Source organism: Ranitomeya variabilis, chromosome 6 (assembly GCF_051348905.1).
Source record: "Ranitomeya variabilis isolate aRanVar5 chromosome 6, aRanVar5.hap1, whole genome shotgun sequence".
In the NCBI taxonomy this organism is placed as follows: domain Eukaryota; kingdom Metazoa; phylum Chordata; class Amphibia; order Anura; family Dendrobatidae; genus Ranitomeya; species Ranitomeya variabilis.
In genome coordinates this window covers 40,327,415-40,349,518 of record NC_135237.1, presented here as the reverse complement: position 1 = coordinate 40,349,518, position 22,104 = coordinate 40,327,415, and the positions used below count along the sequence as shown (strand labels likewise).

General features: G+C 44.5%; 1 protein-coding gene across 1 annotated transcript in view; it reads left to right on the top strand.

The window, feature by feature from the left end:
• The window catches only part of CUBN (cubilin), a 247,056-nt gene that overhangs the window by 18,302 nt on the left and 206,650 nt on the right, over nt 1-22,104 (top strand). Inside the window, exons 6-11 of the mRNA XM_077268299.1 lie at nt 2,831-2,934; nt 3,056-3,182; nt 3,785-3,953; nt 4,203-4,334; nt 4,422-4,517; nt 5,152-5,276. Coding sequence (XP_077124414.1) covers nt 2,831-2,934; nt 3,056-3,182; nt 3,785-3,953; nt 4,203-4,334; nt 4,422-4,517; nt 5,152-5,276 — 753 coding nt within the window. The remainder of the gene's footprint in view (nt 1-2,830; nt 2,935-3,055; nt 3,183-3,784; nt 3,954-4,202; nt 4,335-4,421; nt 4,518-5,151; nt 5,277-22,104) is intronic.

Here is a 22,104-nt window from a genome sequence, read left to right as displayed (position 1 = left end):
AAAATCACATATTATACAGAGTCATTACACACAGAGTGCTCTATTTCAAGTGTTTGTTAATGTTGATGATTATGGTTTACTGCCAATGAAAACCCAAAAGTCATTATCTCAGTAAATTAGAATACTTTATAACACCAGCTTGAAAAATTATTTTAAAATCCGAAATGTTGGCCTACTGAAATGTATGTTCAGTAAATGCACTCAATACTTGGTCGAGGCTCCTTTTGCATCAATTACTGCATCAATGCGGCGTGGCATGGAGGCGATCAGCCTGTGGCACTGCTGAGGGGTTATGGAAGCCCAGGTTGCTTTGATAGCAGCCTTCAGCTCGTCTGCATTGTTTGGTCTGGTGTCTCTCATCTTCCTCTTGACAATACCCCATAGATTCTCTATGGGGTTAAGGTCAGGTGAGTTTGCAGCCAATCAAGCACAGTGATACTGTTGTTTTTAAACCAGGTATTGGTACTTTTGGCAGTGTGGACAGGGGCCAAGTCCTGCTAGAAAATTAAATTTCCTTCTCCAAAAAGCTTGTCGGCAAAGGGAAGCATGAAGTGCTCTAAAATTTCCTAGTAGACGGCTGCGCTGACTTTGGTCTTGATAAAACACAGTGGACCTCCACCAGCAGATGACATGGCTCCCCAAACCATCACTGATTGTGGAAACTTCACACTAGACCTTGGAAATCAAGGTCCCAGAGTCTGGAGGAAGAGTGGAGAGGCCACAATCCAAGCTGCTGGAAGTCTAGTGTGAAGTTTCCACAATCAGTGATGGTTTGGGGAGCCATGTCATCTGCTGGTGTAGGTCCACTGTGTTGTTGTGTGACATCTTTGGGAGTATTTTTAATTTTTTACTTGAAATACAAGTTTCTTTGCATTAAATTAGTTTTTTTTCAGTCCCATTTCATACAATCACTTTTGGATAAACATCTTTACATTTTTACCATAGGATTTCATTAATTATTTTCTCTTCTACATCCTCTATGTATCACATTACGTAGAAGAATGCAAAATGTGTTAAAAAAGTGAATCCTGATGACAAGGTTTACAACTCTTATCTCTATGCTCCTAAACAATTTATTTAAATTTTACTTGGTCGTAAATCAGCTTAGAAGATGGATCAGGAGAATAGAGATAAGAGTTTATAGGTCCTGCCGTCCAGTCGAGCTCACTGATGAATTCATTTATTCTGCAGTTTGCCATGTACTGTGATACACAGAGGATGTAGAATGTAAACAGAACAAAGTTGTGGTTGAATGGTTGCTTGTCTGCTGAATACAACACCTTAAATGTAGCTTTATGAGTTAATTCTTTTATTGGGTTTTCCAACATAGTGACAATCAATGATGTAATACTTTGAATAGTCCGAGTGGTAAACTTCAAGGTTCATTTCTGGGGCCATTATATAATTCATATAGAGCATTACCAGCGATGTATCTGCAGATATCACCTAGTGCCATTTACTATTGACACATGACAATAATGTGTAATGTGTAAGTAGGTAGTGCAGCAAGTTGATGGTAGTACGGCGCTAAGATCTAAAACCCAACATGGTGGAGTATTCAGATCTACTGGGCATTCAAGCTGTAACGCTAATGCCGGCGTGCCTGCATGGTTCCACTTTCCCTCCATTCAGGGACGTTGACATACCGAGTCGCCTCGGCCACACGGCGTGGTCCCCAGCATGCTCCCTGCTTCCCATGTTTGTGTGCACAGCACTTCCCGGCAACACGCCTAGTGCGCGTGCGCTCCCTTGCTCTTAAAGGGGCGGTGTGCGCACATGGTAATATGCTCCCAGCCAATATCTGGGAGGCATCTGTGTATAAAAGACACCCTCCCCATTATGGAGGAACCTGAGAAACCCCTATAGTTTCTTAGTAGTTAGTAGTGTGTGCAACTGTATGTTGCCAGGTCATCCTTTGTCCTAGTATTCTGAAGTTAGAACCTGATCCCTGGTCCTTGTGAGGCCAGGTCCTGAACCTGCTCCCTTGATTCATGTGTGGCCAGTTCCTGAACCCAAATTCCTGGTTCTTGTGTGGCCAGTGCCTGAACCTGCTCCCTTGATCCGTGTGTGGCCAGTTCCTGAACCCAAATTCCTGGTTCTTGTGTGGCCAGTGCCTGAACCTGCTCCCTTGGTCCGTGTGTGGCCAGTGCCTGAACCTGCTCCCTTGATCCGTGTGTGGCCAGTTCCTGAACCCAAATTCCTGGTTCTTGTGTGGCCAGTGCCTGAACCTGCTCCCTTGGTCCGTGTGTGGCCAGTGCCTGAACCTGCTCCCTTGATCCGTGTGTGGCCAGTTCCTGAACCCAAATTTCTGGTTCTTGTGTGGCCAGTACCTGAACCTGCTCCCTTGGTCCGTGTGTGGCCAGTGCCTGAACCTGCTCCCTTGATCCATGTGTGGCCAGTGCCTGAACCCACACCCCTGGTCCTTATGTGGCCAGTGCCTTAACCTGCTCCCTTGATCCGTGTGTGTCTAGTGCCTGAACCCACACCCCTGTACCTTGTGTGACCAATGCATTAATCTGCTCCCCTGGTTGTGTGTGGCCAGTGCCTGAATTAGTGCCCGAGACTCGTGTGTCTATCCAATACTGCTTGCATCTTTCTTTCTTTCTCAAAGAAGCAGGAGCGCTGGCTGAGCGCTGCTTCTCCAACACTAAGGATGAGTTCAAAGATTTTTAATTGATTCTGTTTTGAGTCCTCACTTTTTTTTATTTCCCTTAGTGCGTACAGTATGCATTCTCACAGCCATCTTGTAAAGCAAAATAAAGTTTATGAGGCAAAAAAAGTTAAAGGAGTTCTGATCTATGTAGAGTTTTATTATTTCTTCAATATGAAGGGTTCAACATGTGCAGAAGATGTCAATGAATGTCAGCTTTATGGCGGAACACCACTGGGTTGTCAGAATGGAGCGTTATGTGAGAACACACCTGGAAGTTACAGGCAAGTATCTATCTATCTATCTATCTATCTATCTATCTATCTATCTATCTATCTATCTATCAATCATCTATCTCATATTTGACATTTACCTGCCCATATGAATTCCCTTGGTGTCATACAGCTGCTCCTGTACTCCAGAGTGGTATGGTCCACAGTGTACCTCCAAGTATGAGGACTGTATAGCAGGGTCTGAAGAACTCTGTGTGCATGGACAATGTATAGATTTGGACAGAACACAGGAAGGCCAGGTAAGTAAATGACTTCAAGTCAACTTATATAATTTATCAAATGGATAAAACTGAAGTTAACTAAGATTTATAATGGAGTAACTCTAACATGGCATGTGACAAATTCCCCATGGTCCACAGTAAGAGTAAAGTTGGCTATACACATGAGATGGCCGGCGACACATTTGGCCCTCTACATGCGTTTTCAATGGGCATCGACCTGCACAAGGAATTTTAACTGCCCAATTCTTAAGTTCCCTGACATCATTGTAAAGAGGCCACCATATTTAACAGGTGGTCTGCAGGTCCCAACAATGTTGGTGGATTTGTTCAACTTTCAGCTAATGTGTATATGGGCTTTAAACCTGCATATCTTTCTTTCTTCCTACATATATGAAACCGTAAAAAACAATGTCTCCTTCAGCCCTAGTCTGTACCCAAATAGAAGACTTCACAGATGTACTATGAAAAGCTACAATTATTTATTCATTTAACATTACAATAAAGTTTTTTTTATACACTTTTATTTCAGTTTTAGTAATATATAATCTGTACTTTATTTTATACAAATTTGAATTTACAGTCGTATATTTTGTTTCTGATCTTTTCTATCGACCTCGCAGCCCAGATACAGCTGTGTATGTGACGCAGGATGGACAACACCGAGTGGAGCGTCTTCATGTACGGAAGACATCGATGAATGTTCTCTGCTCACTCCTCCCTGCTCTCAGAATCCTCAAGTGCAGTGTGACAACACTATCGGTTCCTTTATCTGCGGACCTTGCCCGGCAGGTATTGCCATGCATCTTAATAGAAAAAAAATGTGAATACTAGGAACTTACTGTACATTCATACATGGAAAAAATAAAAACTTAACTTAAAACGTTTACTGGTTAGCTAGTTATATACAGCTCGGAGAAACTTGTCTGACAACCCATACTGCTGTCTCTATATATGTCACAAGGGTTGTCGCTCAGTTTTTCCAAACACCGCTTTGCTCAGTTATTCTCAGGCTCCTGATTGTGCTTTGACTCTCTATAGGTTGGCAAGGAAATGGATACAGTTGTCAGGATATTGATGAGTGTCAGACAGACAATGGCGGCTGTTCTTTGGCACCCCTGGTAAAATGTATGAACACTATGGGCTCCTTTCATTGTGGCCCTTGTCCTTCAGGTATGTTACTTATACTACATGTCGCTCATAATTGACTTTGTTTTATGATATTGTGCTCTGAAAAAGTAAAAGTATTACCCTAACCAGGTTATGAAGGCGATGGACAAACCTGCAGTCAAGTGGACGCCTGTTCTGTCAATAATGGAGGCTGCCACCCATTGGCTTCATGTGCCCCACGGGAAGGTAACATTGTTGTCACAATTCCATCTATCGGTGTTTGAATGACAGTTCTGCAGCCCAATCTAGGGCAGGGGGGTTCTGAGCTATCAGTAAGGTGATGGACAGCTCAGCCGTCCAATCGGATGCTGGGGCGCGCTGAGCTGTCAGAGTCTTGAATGACATTTTAGCTGTCCAGTTAGGGTCAGGGTGTGTCGGGGTTTCCTCCATGTGTCTCCTGTTCGGAGTAATTACCTATCTATTTAGCCGACTCTATTAGATTTCTGCAAATTGTAGCTTTGCTCAAGAGGTATGTGTTTTCTCTGTGGTCCTATTCTTGTATTCTAATCTTTGCTGCTCAACGTTGGATTTCCTTGACCATCCGTTTGCCTATACCTTTTGTCGTGATCTGCCACCTTCTTGGAATTTTGACCTCGGACTGTTTCCTGACAATACCTTTGTCTCATCCCTCTGTCTATGACTTAGTCTCATGGCTTTTGACCTCGGACCTCTTGACATCCCAGCCTCACGGTTTCTCCAGGAGTAGTGACTAGCATCACAATTATAGATTTATTCATTTAATTGATTTTAGAGAAGAAAATCCATGCATCACCTGGCTAAAATTATGACTTAGTTTCCACTACTTTTTGTGTTCTCTCAGAGGGTTCCTTGCCAATCTGCGTCTGTCCGCCTCGGTACTCTGGAGATGGATATGGGGAATATGGATGTCTGCCTATCAGTGACATTTGTGAGAAGGACAATCCTTGTGTAAATGGAGTTTGCAAGGTGGGTCATTATATCATATCTGTCTTGTTCAAATACTAGAGTTATTTCATAATGACAGCTTGAAAAATATGGACAAAATGTGAAAAGTGTAAGTCTACTAGAAATGGATCAATGCTTGAATAAGCGCAGCCCTAGGAATATACAGGTCCTTCTCAAAAAATTAGCATATAGTGTTAAATTTCATTATTTACCATAATGTAATGATTACAATTAAACTTTCATATATTATAGATTCATTATCCACCAACTGAAATTTGTCAGGTCTTTTATTGTTTTAATACTGATGATTTTGGCATACAACTCCTGATAACCCAAAAAACCTGTCTCAATAAATTAGCATATTTCACCCGTCCAATCAAATAAAAGTGTTTTTTAATAACAAACAAAAAAACCATCAAATAATAATGTTCAGTTATGCACTCAATACTTGGTCGGGAATCCTTTGGCAGAAATGACTGCTTCAATGTGGCGTGGCATGGAGGCAATCAGCCTGTGACACTGCTGAGATGTTATGGAGGCCCAGGATGCTTCAATAGCGGCCTTAAGCTCATCCAGAGTGTTGGGTCTTGCGTCTCTCAACTTTCTCTTCACAATATCCCACAGATTCTCTATGGGGTTCAGGTCAGGAGAGTTGGCAGGCCAATTGAGCACAGTAATACCATGGTCAGTAAACCATTTACCAGTGGTTTTGGCACTGTGAGCAGGTGCCAGGAAGCATGAAGTGCTCCAAAATCTCCTGATAGCTAGCTGCATTGACCCTGCCCTTGATGAAACACAGTGGACCAACACCAGCAGCTGACATGGCACCCCACACCACTGACTGTGGGTACTTGACACTGGACTTCAGGCATTTTGGCATTTCCTTCTCCCCAGTCTTCCTCCAGACTCTGGCACCTTGATTTCCGAATGACATGCAAAATTTGCTTTCATCAGAAAAAAGTACTTGGGACCACTTAGAAACAGTCCAGTGCTGCTTCTCTGTAGCCCAGGTCAGGCGCTTCTGCCGCTGTTTATGGTTCAAAAGTGGCTTTACCTGGGGAATGCGGCACCTGTAGCCCATTTCCTGCACACGCCTGTGCACGGTGGCTCTGGATGTTTCCACACCAGACTCAGTCCACTGCTTCCTCAGGTTCCCCAAGGTCTGGAATCGGTCCTTCTCCACAATCTTCCTCAGGGTCCGGTCACCTCTTCTCGTTGTACAGCGTTTTCTGCCACATTGTTTCCTTCCAACAGACTTACCATTGAGGTGCCTTGATACAGCACTCTGGGAACAGCCTATTTGTTGAGAAATTTCTTTCTGGGTCTTACCCTCTTGCTTGAGGGTGTCAATGATGGCCTTCTTGACATCTGTCAGGTCGCTAGTCTTACCCATGATGGGGGTTTTGAGTAATGAACCAGGCAGGGAGTTTTTAAAAGCCTCAGGTATCTTTTGCATGTGTTTAGAGTTAATTAGTTGATTCAGAAGATTAGGGTAATAGGTCGTTTAGAGAACCTTTTCTTGATATGCTAATTTATTGAGACAGGTTTTTTGGGTTATCAGGAGTTGTAGGCCAAAATCATCAGTATTAAAACAATAAAAGACCTGACAAATTTCAGTTGGTGGATAATGAATCTATAATATATGAAAGTTTAATTGTAATCATTACATTATGGTAAATAATGAAATTTAACACTAGATGCTAATTTTTTGAGAAGGACCTGTAATATAGGTTGCATCATCATGACAATCGGTGCACTTTGGCACCCATTTATTGGTGTACAGGGATCACCGGAGTTCCATGTGCTTCTTATCAGATGGATATTCACTGTTGTTACAATACCTGACTCTTGAAGAAATGTCTTATCAATGTTGTATCTGTAATCAAAGAATTCTGAAAACTCAGCAAAAAAAGAAAAGGACAATTCACCTATCACCATACTGCCCTCTGTATAATATAGCAGTGCACATAGGAAGGAGCAATTCATGCCAACACTGTATGCTAAATGGGAAAAACTGGGTAAAACTGATATGGAAAAGGACTTAGGAATATTGGAGGAAAGTAAACTTCACTGTATCAGCCAGTGTCAGGCAGCTGCTGCCAAGGGAAATAAAATTGTAGGATGCATCAAAAGGAGCAAAGATGCTCATAGTTCTACCATTTTATGGCACATTAGTCAGACACACATAGTGCGTACAATTTTAGGCACTGGTGCTCAGGAATGGCATAGTAGAGCTAGAGCGATTCATAGGCGGGCAATTAAAGCAATAAATGGAATGGGTTAACTAAAATTAGGGGTTTTCGTTTAGAAATAAGGATCTTAGTATGTATTTATACACAAGACTGTAGCTATAACAAGAGATAAATCTACTATTTTTACAGGAAAAAGTTTCTATATCAATGTAATGTGGACTGTAAGAGCAGTTAGACATGGATTCTTTACTGTAAGAGCAAATAGACATGGATTCTTTACTGTAAGAGCAGTTAGACAAGGATTCTTTACTGTAAGAGCAAATAGACATGGATTCTTTACTGTAAGAGCAGTTAGACAAGGATTCTTTACTGTAAGAGCAGTTAAACAAGGATTCTTTACTGTAAGAGCAGGTAAACAAGGATCTTTTACTGTAAGAGCAGTTAGACAAGGATTCTTTACTGTAAGAGCAGTTAGATTAGAATTCTTTACTGTAAGAGCATTTAGACATGAATTCTTTACTGTAAGAGCAAATAGACAAGGATTCTTTACTGTAAGAGCATTTAGACATGGATTCTTTACTGTAAGAGCAGTTAGACAAGGATTCTTTACTGTAAGAGCAGTTAGACAAGGATTCTTTACTGTAAGAGCAGGTAAACAAGGATCTTTTACTGTAAGAGCAGTTAGACAAGGATTCTTTACTGTAAGAGCAGTTAGATTAGGATTCTTTACTGTAAGAGCATTTAGACATGAATTCTTTACTGTAAGAGCAAATAGACAAGGATTCTTTACTGTAAGAGCATTTAGACATGGATTCTTTACTGTAAGAGCAGTTAGACAAGGATTCTTTACTGTAAGAGCAGGTAAACAAGGATTCTTTACTGTAAGAGCAGTTAGATAAGGATTCTTTGTTGTAAGAGCAGTTAGACAAGGAATCTTTACTGTAAGAGCAGTTAGACAAGGATTACTTACAGTAATAGCAATTAGACATGGATTCTTTACTGTAAGAGCAGTTAGACATGGATTCTTTACTGTAAGAGCAGTTAGACAAAGATTCTTTACTGTAAAAGCAGTTAGACAAGGATTCTTTACTGTATGAGTAGTGAGACTATGGATTATTTACTGTAAGATCAGTTAGACAAGGATTCTTTAGTGTAAGAGCAGTTAGACAAGGATTCTTTACTGAAAGAGCAGTTAGACATGCATTCTTTGCTGTAAGAGCAGTTAGACAAAGATTCTTTACTGTAAGAGCAGTTAGACAAGGATTCTTTACTGTATGAGCAGTGAGACTATGGATTATTTACTGTAAGAGCAGTTAGACAAGGATTCTTTACTGTATGAGCAGTGAGACTATGGATTCTTTACTGTATGAGCAGTGAGACTATGGATTATTTACTGTAAGAGCAGTTAGACAAGGATTCTTTACTGTAAGAGCAGTTAGACAAGGATTATTTACAGTAAGAGCAGTTAGACATGGATTCATTACTGTAAGAGCAGTTAGACAAGGATTCTTTACTGTAAGAGCAGTTAGACATGGATTCTTTATTGTAAGAGCAATAAGACTGTAGAAATCTCTGCCAGTGAAAGTGGTCATGTTAAATACACTTAAAAAGTTCAAAACGAACCTGAATACCCTTCTTTAGAGTATTAATATTACAATTTAATATTACACTCCTGATTGAGGGTATGTAAAAAAGTGTAAAAACTGTGATTAAAATAAAAAACTTCAAACTTTAGAAATGTGAGCGGAACCGACAATTTGAAGAATTCACCAATAGCTCAGATGGGAAGTGTGAACTAACTTTACTCACTAAAAAAATCTGAATTATGCCAATGTACCAAAATGCCACATTGTCCTACCAAGGCTATATATGAATCAGATCCAAGGCCATAGCTATAGGGGGTACAGAGGGAGCAATCACACCTTGGCTCTCCATTTGGATTTCCTATGGGGAAAATGCCCCCAAAACCTTAAACTACAGCAGTTATGGTTAGGAGTAGTGATGAGCGAAACTGCTCGCCACTACTCGGTACTCACCCGAGTATCACTATGCTCGGTGTACCGAGTATTTCCGGGATTATTCGGCGGGAGCTCGGGTCTCCGCGCTGTAAATCTGGCGCTCTTTAGAGCGCCAATGACAATGCAGGGATTGTCTGCCATGCACTGTAATGCCGCAGCCATCTTTGTTGTGGTATTACAGTGAGGCCGCACAGCATCATCACGAGTATAAGAGACCAGGCGTCGCCCTGCTCGCCACATTCTGCTCCGGACTTAGCGAGTGTAGGGAGAGCTGCTGCTGAGATAGCGTCAGAATCGCCCTGTTTATAGTTAGTGTAGGTCTGCAACTGTTCAGTCCACAACTCCTGAGAAACCAACAGTTCTTTTTAGGGCTAATTCGGGGGTCCTGAGATTGCAGCGCTAGGTAGGCAGGGCACAGCATATCCACATCAGTGCAAGGCCTGCAGGCACTGTATGTGAGTACATAGCTCTCACTGCATACCTCCAAAAGCTCCACTGTCTGCTGCTCCTGCTTATTTACTATATACCTAGCTGCAGTTTTCTGTGGCATTTTTTTTTCTTCACCCTACACCTGCTTCTTTTATTCTAAAGCAATCCATAGCCCCCTTATTTCAACATTTATTTGCTTGGTCACACTGCATATTACAGCCAGGTTATTGTAATTGAAGAACGTGCAAATCTACCTTTTTTTTGTTTATTTGTCCCAGGCACCAGATGTGAGTGCACCCCCCTATTTTTTTTTTTTGTGTGTGTGTCATAGCCAACTTGTTGACACAATTTAGTTGTGCCCCCAAAAATGAAGGCCACATTTAGATCAGTCTGTTATCTGAAGCTGATGGCTGGTGTATCTGTGGTGGAAAAATCGTAGCTTTGCAGGCATAAGTTGCATAGTTCTATCTGCTAGCCTTGTTCCACTCATTTTTTTTTTCAAAGTTTCACCTAAACCCCCCCCCAAAATATGTATACAGTCTGTTAAATCAGGCTGAGGCCTGGTGTATCTGTGGTGGAAAAATTGTAGTTTCGCAGGCATACATAGCATAGTACTGTGTGCTAGACTTGTTCTACTCTTTTTTTTATTTTTTTTTAAATTCACCAAAAACCCAAACAATTTTTTATACAGTCTGTTATGTCAGGCTGAGGCCTGGTGTATCTGTTGTGGAAAAATCGTAGTTTTGCAGGCATACGTAGCATAGTTCTGTGTGTTAGTCCTTGTTCTACTCTTTTTTTATTTTTTTCAAAAATTCACCAAAACCCCCCCAAAAAATTATACAAATTATACAGTCTGTTATGTCAGGCTGAGGCCTGGTGTATCTGTGGTGGAAAAATCGTACCTTCGCAAGCATAAGTTGCATAGTTCTTTCTGCTAGCCTTGTACTAATTTTGTATTTTTTTCCAAATTTCACATACAACAGAAAAAATAATTTCACGGTCTGTTATCTGTGGCTGCGGCCTGTTGTATCTGTGGTGGAAAAATCGTAGCTTTGAAGGCATACTGATCAGATATAATTTTGCTCCAAATAAATACATTTGTGTTGAGCTTTTGAAATAGTTCAGTAGTCCATTTAAAATGGGAAAGGCTAGGGATGGGGAAGTGGACCTAATGCTGATGGTGCATGCAGAGGACGAGTCCGTGGCCAAGCTGAAAGTGGGCCACAACAAAGACCCACATCTTCTCACTCGACCTTCCTGTCCCTGTTTTTAGGGGACCGCAGCACACCACTATTGAAACCAGAGCAGTGTGAAACAGTTGTTGGTTGGGATGGGAATGTGGAAAACCACATAAAAAACGACCAAACTGGGTGCTAATACGATAACATCTTTATTGAAAATCAACACAAACAAGTAAAAAACCTACTAGGGCTCAGGACAGAAGACAGAACAAGGTGCAATAATGGTGGCAATAAACCCATAAAATGGCCACCATATCCAGAAATCGTGCGGACCAGTAACCGATGGCTACCCTCTCCAGATAAACATCAAGTCTGTATCATATATATCATTCATAACCCCATGGTCCTCTAAGACCGTACAACTCACCCTATATATGCCCAGAAAACCAGGACTAATCACCGCAATAGCGGTCGGGAGTATACCTGTAAACAGGGGGATGTTGAGAAGGAAGCCCGGACCGGTCACCGCACGAGCACCCGACGCGCGTTTCGGAGCGGAGGCTCCTTCGTCAGGGGGCGACGAAGTTGTTGGTTGGATAGTGGATAATGCTTCCAGTTACTTAGCCACCACCACCACCATGTCTTCCACACGGTCAAGTCTGAGTAGCCGTTAGTGTGGACTGGATATTCCTCACCCTGATCCTCCTTCCTCCCACCATGCCGAGTGCCCTGAGACAACTGATCCCACACTTGGACACTCCGAAGAGCTGTTCAGTTTTCCCTTTCAAGATTCCAGACTCTCGGCCAGTCATCTTGAAGTGGGGCCAGATGAGATCACATGTAGCGATGCCCAAAGCTTTGACCAGCCATGGACACATTAAGGCGATGGTGGGAAAGTGTCACAAGAGGTGGACGATGATGAGACGCAATTGCCAGAAAGTCAGGAGGAGGAGCAGGGTGCGGATGTGGAAGATGAGGTGGTGGATGACATAGTGACTGACGCAACCTGGCAGGAGGACATGCAGAGCGAGGACAGCAGCACACATGGGGAAGGAGGCATATCACCCCAACAGGCAGGAAGAAGCAGTGTGGTGGCCACAGACAGAAGGTGTGCATCCATTCCCCGTAACACTAACATGAGGGAAGTTGCCATTCCAACTGTTAGATCTTCCCGAGGCTGGTTATTATTTAAAGACTCTGCCGATAACCCCAAACAGGCCATTTGCAGCACCCGCCATGCCCCCATCAGCAGGGGTAGCAAAACTACCAGCCTGACCACCACCAGCATGATCAGGCACATGGCAGCAGAGCACCCGACTTTGTGGGCCAAACCTCAGGCTCCAGGAACACTGTCTGCAGGTGACACCACTGCTTCTTCCACTGTTTTGCGTAGAAGCCAATCCCCAGTCCACCGTGCATGTGAAGATGCCTCTACCCCTGCACCTGTTGTTGCCCACAGTCAAGCAGCACCATCATCAAGCCCTTCCACGTCCTCGTCCAGCACAACCTTCAGTTGTCTATACCCCAGTCATTGGAATGCAAGTGGAAATACCCTGCCAATGCCCCAAAAGGCCACTGTACTAAATTCTAACATTTCTCTTCTGCTTGCGCTCGAAATGTTGCCTTTTAGGCTCATTGAGACCGAAGCTTTCCGCAACCTAATGGCGGCGGCCGTCCCAAGGTACTCGGTCCCCAGTCGCCACTATTTCTCCCGGCGTGCCATACCAGCATTACACCAGCATGTTTCCCACAACATAACCCATGCCCTCAACAATGCTGTTACTGGGAAAATCCACCTAACCACGGACACATGGACAAGTTCTTGTGGGCAGGGAAGGTACATCTCACTGACGGCACACTGGATTAACATAGTGGAAGCCGGGACCCAGTCAGACCTTGGAATGGAACACATCCTCCCCACGCTAAGGATTGTGGGCCCTACATCAATCAAGGTTGCCCCCACAGTCTACAGCTCCTGCACCTCCTCCTCCTCCTCTTCAGCCTCCATCTCTGAAATCAACACATCAGTCAGAAGCTGGAAGCACTGCAGCACTGCCTCAGCCAAGCGGCAACAGGCTGTGCTGAAGCTAATCTGCATAGGTTACAAACTGCACAATGCAAAAGAGTTGTGGACAGCACTGAAAGAGCAGTCAGATATTTGGATGACACTGCTGAACCTACAGCCAGGCATGGTCGTGTGTGAGAATGGCCGTAACCTGGTGGCGGCTCTGAGACAAGGTGAGCTCACACACGTACTTTGCCTGACCCATGTGCTTAAAGGGACTCTGTCACCTGAATTTGGAGGGAACAATTTTCAGCCATAGAGGCGGGGTTTTCGGGTGTTTGATTCACCCTTTGCTTACCCACTGGCTGCATGCTGGCTGCAATATTGGATTGAAGTTCATTCTCTGTCCTCCATAGTACACGCCTGCGCAAGGCAAGATTGCCTTGTGCAGGCATGTACTACGGAGGACAGAGAATGAACTTCAATCCAATATTGCAGCCAGCATACAGCCAGCGGGTAAGGAAAGGGTGAATCAAACACCGAAAACCCCGCCTCTGTGGCTGAAAATTGTTCCCTCCAAATTTAGGTGACAGAGTCCCTTTAACCTCGTGGTTCAACATTTTCTGAAAAGCTAGTGAAAGTACGCCGTCTGTCTGCCCATTTTGGAAAGTCAGCTACAGCTTAAGCCACCCTTGCCGTGCTTCAGCAGCGTTTGCAGTTTCCGGCTCACCGACTGGGGTGTGATGTCCCCACTCCCCACGCATTGGAACTCTACACTGCATATGTTGAAAAGGATTTGTGAGCAGAAGAGGGAAGTTGTTGACTACCAACATCAACAAGGCCGTCGATATTCAATTCAGACTCCCCACATAAGACCTCAGGAGTGGACATGGATGTCAGACATATGTACCATCCTACAAAACTTTGAGGACTGCACCAAGATGGTGAGCGGTCATGATGCCATAGTTAGCATCACCATCCCACTTCTCAGCATTCTGAAAATCTTTCTGCTCACAATTAAAGAGGATGCATTGCAGGTAGAGCATGAGGACATGGAGCAAGGAACCATACAGGGGGACTACACTCCGCCCAGCCTCATGTCTTTCCATCATAGATTGGTAGGCAATGAGGAGGAGGAAGAACAGGAGCTACTTTCATGCGCTATAGACGGTACTACAAGCACAGCTGTCATACTGTCTGTTCAGTGGGGATGGCCTGAGGACAGGGAGGAGGAGGATGAGGAGGAAGAGGACAGCATGGTCAGTCATCCTGTTGGTGAGGACACAGAAGTCTTGCCTGTTAGTAGTCTGGCACGCATGGCTGACTTTATGTTGCGCTGTGTTTCACGTGACCCTCACATTATAAAAATTTTTGGTGACAGTCATTACTGGTTGGTGACACTTCTAGACCCATGCTACAAGTAGAACTTTCAATCTCTTCTGCCAGAGGCAGAGAGGTGTACTAAAATGTTGCAGTACCAGAGGGCACTTGTAGCGGAATTACTTAGAAAATTCCCATGTGAGAACGCTGGCAGCAGACGTCAGAGTTTGTTGTACAATCAAAGAGTCCAAGCGAGAGAGACAGAAGTACAATCCAGCTCAGGCAGCGGAACAATGGCAAAGTTCTGGGACAGTTTTCTCAGACCTTCCCATCGTGCCGGCACAGAGGCAAGGGGTGCTGCACAAGAAGTGCAATGTTTGGGAAGATGCTGAGGGAGTACCTTGCAGATCGTACAAAAGTCCTGCGTGATTCCTCTGTGCCTTTTAACTATTGGGTATCCAAGCTGGACACGTGGCATGAACTGGCTCTCTACACCTTGGAGGTCGTAGCCTACCCTGCTGCTAGCGTTCTGTCAGAGCGGGTTTTTAGTGCCACTGGTGGAATTATAACAAATATCATATGCCTGTCAATTGAAAATGCTGACAGGCTGACTGTTATAAAAATGACCAAGGGCTGGATTGGGCAAGATTTCTGTATACCACCAATGAAAATAGCGAAACCTAACCTCTAATACATTGTCTTTTTTGTGGAGGTGTATTGTTAGGCACCTCTCCCCAACCACACATGGGTATCCGCTTCCTGATTTGGTCTGTTTGGGGTTATCCTCCTCCTTATCCTCATCATCCACAACCAGTACAACACCAGGGTGAATGTATTCCGTGATGCAAAAGTGACTCAATTTTTGTGCAAGGGTGTTTTTCTGATGCCCGTTACTAATTAGAAACCAAAATAAACTCCCCCAGGAGGACCTGTCATCAAAAAGAGATGTATGGTTTTTTTTCCCATTTATTCTTATATATTCCAGTTTTAATATCTCTGCACCGTCCTTTTGTGACCTATTGTATTCCTCTACAATATGAGAATATTTAAATACTATTATATTTTTTTTTATATCCCTGTCTCTGAGCTGTTGCTAGGGACAAACATATCTCGTTGGACACAATCTGGCATCATATATATGAACCTGTGTTCGCCCCTCCCTTTTGTTATTTACTTTCATCGGTGGATTCACATCCTTTATTTTTTTGTTTGATTTCACAATGATTTATCACCACTAGATCACCAGGCTTAACGTCCTCTGTGCCGCTACAGGCAGTCCAGTTTTTGGCAAGGGTGTCTATGATGCCCATAGTATATTTTTTAAAAATGTATCCCCTTGGGGAAATGTTTGTCAGCCCATGCACTGCGTGTATGGGCATTACAAGTCTAAGAGACAAACTCCTTTACATTGGGCCTAGTTTTTAATGAGGCCTTCAGCAATGTCTCCTCATTCTCCACCACTAGATCACCACGCATAACGTGTTCTGTGCTGCTATAAGCAGTCCAATTTTTGGCAAGGGTGTCTATGATGCCCATAGTATATTTTAAAAAAATGTATCTCCTTTGGGGAAATGTTTGTCAGCCCATGTACTGCGTGTACGGGCATTACAAGTCTAGGAGACACACTCCTTTACATTGGGCCTAGTTTTTAATGAGGCCTTCAGCAATGTCTCCTCATTCTCCACTACTAGATCACCAGGCTTATCGTCTTCTGTGCCGCTATAGGCAGTCCAATGTTTGGCAAGGGTGTCTATGATGCCCATAGTATATTTTTAAAAAATGTTCCCCCTTGGGGAAATGTTTGTCAGCCCATGCACTTCATATATGGGCATTACAAGTCTAGGAGACACGCTCCTTTACATTGGGCCTAGTGTTATGGACCTGGTGGTTAGGAGCACCCGGAATGACCTGATGGTTAAACTGTAGAACAGGACAAGCTCTGGGAAGTGGGAGCTCTGCTGACCGCAAACCCTAATCCTATCACACACACTAGAAATAGCCGTGGAGCGTACCTAACTCTGCCTAGACGCCTCTTCTAAGCCTAAGAGCTAACTACCCCTAAAGATAGGAAATAAAGCCTTACCTTGCCTCAGAGAAATTCCCCAAAGGAAAAGGCAGCCCCCCACAAATATTGACTGTGAGTTAAGATGGAAGTCACAAACACAGGAATGAAACAGGTTTTAGCAAAGGAGGCCAGACTTCACTAAACAGACAGAGGATAGAAAAGGTATCTTTGCGATCAGCACAAAAAACTACAAAATACCACGCAGAGTGTGCAAAAAGACCCCCGCACCGACTCACGGTGCGGAGGTGCCACTCTGCATCCCAGAGCTTCCAGCTAGCAAGGTAATATCATGATAGCAAGCTGGACAAGAAAACAATGAACAACAAAATAACTAGCAGGGACTTAGCTTCTGCTGGAGTAGACAGGTCATCAGAAAGATCCAGGAGAGATCTGAACCAGTACTAAGACATTGACAGCTGGCATGAAGTAACAATCTGAGTGGAGTTAAATAGAGAAGCCAGCCTAGCCATAAACGAGGGCAGCTGAGGAAGGAATCTCAGAACCAGCAGCTCCACTCACAGCCACCAGAGGGAGTCCACGGACAGAACTCGCCGAAGTACCATTCATGACCACAGGAGGGAGTTCGAGAACGGAATTCACAACAGTACCCCCCCCTTGAGGAGGGGTCACCGAACCCTCACCAGAGCCCCCAGGCCAATTAGGACGAGCCAAATGAAAGGCACGAACTAAATCGGCAGCATGGACATCAGAGGCAACAACCCAGGAATTATCTTCCTGACCATAGCCCTTCCATTTGACCAGGTACTGAAGTTTCCGTCTCGAAATACGAGAATCTAAAATCTTCTCCACCACATACTCCAACTCCCCCTCGACCAAGACCGGAGCAGGAGGGTCAACGGAGGGAACCATAGGCGCCACATATCTCCGCAACAAAGAACTATGAAACACATTATGGATGGCAAAAGAAGCTGGAAGGGCCAAACGAAATGACACAGGATTGAGAATTTCAGAAATCTTATAGGGACCAATGAAATGAGGCTTAAACTTAGGAGAAGAAACCTTCATAGGAACATAACGAGACGACAACCAAACCAAATCCCCAACACGAAGTCGGGGACCAACTGTTATGGACCTGGTGGTTAGGTGCACCCGGAATGACCTGATAGTTAATCTCAGAATCGGGGACAAGCTCTGGGAAAGTGGGAACTCTGCTGACCACAACACTACTCCTATCACACACACTAGAAATAGCCGTGGAGCGTGCCTAACTCTGCCTAGACGCCTCTTCACAGCCTAAGAGCTAACTACCCCTAGAGATAGGAAATAAAGCCTCACCTTGCCTCAGAGAAATTCCCCAAAGGAACAGGCAGCCCCCCACATGTATTGACTGTGAGTTAAGAGGAAATCACATACACAGGAATGAAGTAGATTTTAGCAAAGGAGGCCAGTCTAACTAAACAGATTGAGGACAGAAAAGGGATCTTTGCGGTCAACACAAAAACATACAAAAACCACGCAGAGTGAGCAAAAAGACCCCCGCACCGACTCACGGTGCGGTGGTGCCACTCTGCACCCCAGAGCTTCCAGCTAGCGAGACAATTTCATAATAGCAAGCTGGACTAGAACATAGCAAGAAAACAATGAGCAATCAAGGACTAGCAGGGACTTAGCTTCTGCTGAAGTAGACAGGTCCTCAGGAAGGTCCAAGAGAGATCTGAACCAGTGCAAAGACATCAACAGCTGGCAAACACTAACGATCAGAGTGGAGTTAAATAGAGAAGTGTTATGGACCTGGTGGTTAGGAGCACTTGAAATGACCTGATAGTCAAACTGCAAAAATAGAGCGAGCTCTGGGAAGTGGGAGCTTTGCTGACTGCAACCCTGATCCTATTATCACACACACTAGAATTAGCCGTGGATCGTGCCTGACTCTGCCTAGACGACTCTTCACAGCCTGAGAGGTAACTACCCCTAAAGAGAAATATAGCCTCACCTTGCCTCAGAGAAATTCCCCAAAGGAAAAGGGCAGCCCCCCACATATATTGACTGTGAGTTAAGAGGAAGGCACAAACATAGGAATGAGACAGGTTTCAGCAAAGGAGGCCAGACTGACTAAATAGACAGAAGATAGATAAAGGGATCTTTGCGGTCAGCACAAAAAACTACAAAAAGCCACGCAGAGTGAGCAAAAAACCACCGCACCGACTCACGGTGCGGTAGGTGCCACTCTGCAACCCAGAGCTTCCAGCTAGCGAGACAATATCATAATAGCCAGCTGGACAGAACTTAGCAGGTACTCAGAAATATATTCAGCACACAAATGAACAACAAAATGAGCTTAGCAGGGACTTAGCTTCTGTTGCAGTAGACAGGTCATCAGGAGATCCAAGTGAGATCTGAACCAGTACTGATACATTGACAGCTGGCATCAAGTAACGATCTGAGCAGAGTTAAATAGAGGAACCAGCCCAGTCCTAAACGATGCAGCTGAGGAAGCCACTTCCAGACCAGCAGCTCCACTTTCAGCCACCAGAGGGAACCCACGGACAGAACTCACAGAAATACCATTCCTGACCACAGGAGGGAGTTCAAGAACAGAGTTCACAACAGAGAAGCCAGTCAAAATAAACAAGAGCAGGTGAGGAAAGAACCTCAATGGCTAGTGGCTCCACTCACAGCCACCAGAGGGAGTTCACAGACAGAACTCGCCGAAGTACCATTCATGACCACAGGAGGGAGTTCGAGAACGGAACTCACAACACCAACACAGCGACGGCGGTTAGCGAAACGTTTAGCCTTCTCCTGGGACAATGTCAAATTGTCCACTACGTGATTCCAAATTTGCTGCAACCTGTCCACCACAGAATCCACACCAGGACAGTCCGAAGGCTCAACCTGCCCCGAAGAAAAACGAGGATGGAAACCAGAATTACAGAAAAAAGGCGAAACCAAAGTAGCCGAACTGGCCCGATTATTAAGGGCGAACTCAGCCAAAGGCAAGAAGGCCACCCAATCATCCTGATCAGCAGAAACAAAGCATCTCAGATATGTTTCCAAAGTCTGATTGGTTCGTTCGGTTTGGCCATTTGTCTGAGGATGGAAAGCCGAAGAAAAAGACAAATCAATGCCCATCTTAGCACAAAAGGACCGCCAAAACCTTGAAACAAACTGGGAACCTCTGTCCGACACGATGTTCTCCGGAATGCCGTGCAAACGAACCACATGCTGGAAAAATAATGGAACCAAATCAGAGGAGGAAGGCAATTTAGGCAAGGGTACCAAATGGACCATCTTAGAGAAGCGATCACAAACCACCTAGATGACCGACATCCTTTGAGAGACAGGGAGATCTGAAATAAAATCCATGGAAACATGCGTCCAGGGCCTTTTCGGGACTGGCAAGGGCAAAAGCAACCCACTGGCACGAGAACAGCAGGGCTTATCCCGAGCACAAGTCCCACAGGACTGCACAAAGGAACGCACATCCCGTGACAAGGACGGCCACCAAAAGGACCTAGCCACCAAATCCCTGGTACCAAAGATTCCAGGATGACCAGCCAACACCGAACAATGAACCTCAGAGATAACTCTACTAGTCCATCTATCAGGGACAAACAGTTTCTCCGCTGGACAACGGTCAGGTCTATCAGCCTGAAACTCCTGTAGCACCCGCCGTAAATCAGGGGAGATGGCAGACAAAATTACCCCCTCTTTGAGAATACCAGCCGGCTCAGGAACTCCCAGAGAATCAGGCACAAAACTCCTTGAAAGGGCATCAGCCTTCACATTCTTAGAACCCGGAAGGTATGAAACCACAAAATCGAAACGGGAGAAAAACAGCGACCATCGAGCCTGTCTAGGATTCAACCGCTTGGCAGACTCGAGATAAGTCAGATTCTTGTGATCCGTCAAGACCACCACGCAATGCTTGGCTCCTTCAAGCCAATGTCGCCACTCCTCAAATGCCCACTTCATGGCCAACAACTCCCGATTGCCAACATCATAATTACGCTCAGCAGGTGAAAATTTCCTAGAAAAGAAAGCACATGGCTTCATCACAGAGCCATAAGAACTTCTTTGAGATAGAACAGCCCCTGCTCCAATCTCAGAAGCATCCACCTCGACCTGAAAAGGGAGCGAAACATCTGGCTGACACAACACAGGGGCTGAAGAGAAACAACGTTTTAACTCCTGAAAAGCCTCAACGGCCGCAGAGGACCAATTCACCACATCAGCACCTTTCTTGGTCAAATCAGTCAACGGTTTAACCACACTAGAGAAATTAGCGATGAAGCGACGGTAAAAATTAGCAAAGCCCAGGAATTTCTGAAGGCTCTTCACAGATGTAGGCTGAGTCCAATCATAAATGGCCTGAACTTTAACAGGATCCATCTCGATAGTAGAAGGGGAAAAAATGAAGCCCACAAATGAAACCTTCTGAACTCCGAAGAGACATTTAGACCCCTTCACAAACAAGGAATTAGCACGAAGGACCTGGAACACCATTCTGACCTGCTTCACATGAGACTCCCAGTCATCCGAGAAGACCAAAATATCATCCAAATATACAATCATGAATCTATCCAGGTACTTTCAGAAGATGTCATGCATAAAGGACTGAAACACAGATGGGGCATTAGAAAGCCCAAATGGCATCACCAGGTACTCAAAATGGCCCTCGGGCGTATTAAATGCTGTTTTCCATTCATCGCCTTGTTTAATACGCACAAGATTATACGCCCCTCGAAGATCTATCTTGGTGATCCAACTAGCCCCCTTAATCCGAGCAAACAAATCAGACAGTAGAGGCAAAGGGTACTGAAATTTGACCGTGATTTTATTGAGAAGGTGGTAATCTATACAAGGTCTCAGAGAACCATCCTTCTTGGCCACAAAAAAGAACCCTGCTCCCAACGGTGATGACGACGGGCGAATATGCCCTTTCTCCAAGGACTCCTTTATATAACTCCGCATAGCGGCGTGTTCTGGCACAGATAAATTAAACTGTCGGCCCTTAGGAAACTTACTACCAGGAATCAAATTAATAGCACAATCGCAATCCCTATGAGGAGGTAGGGCACTGGATTTGGGCTCATCAAATACATCCCCGTAATCCGACAAAAACTCAGGGACTTCAGAAGGAGTGGAAGAAGAAATTGACAACAATGGAACATCACCATGTACCCCTTGACAACCCCAACTGGACACAGACATTGATTTCGAATCCAATACTGGATTATGGACCTGTAGCCATGGCAAACCCAATACGACCACATCATGCAGATTATGCAACACCAAAAAGCGAATATCCTCCTGATGTGCAGGAGCCATGCACATGGTCAACTGAGTCCAGTACTGAGGCTTATTCTTGGCCAAAGGCGTAGCATCAATTCCCCTCAATGGAATAGGATACTGCAAGGGCTCCAAGAAAAAACCACAGCGCCTGGCAAACTCCAAGTCCATCAAATTCAGGGCAGCGCCTGAGTCCACAAATGCCATAACAGAATAGGACGACAAAGAGCAAATCAGAGTAACGGACAAAAGAAATTTAGGCTGTACAGTACCAATGGTGACAGACCTAGCGAACCGCTTAGTGCGCTTAGGACAATCAGAGATAGCATGAGTGGAGTCACCACAGTAAAAACACAGCCCCCCATTCTGACGTCTATGTTCTTGCC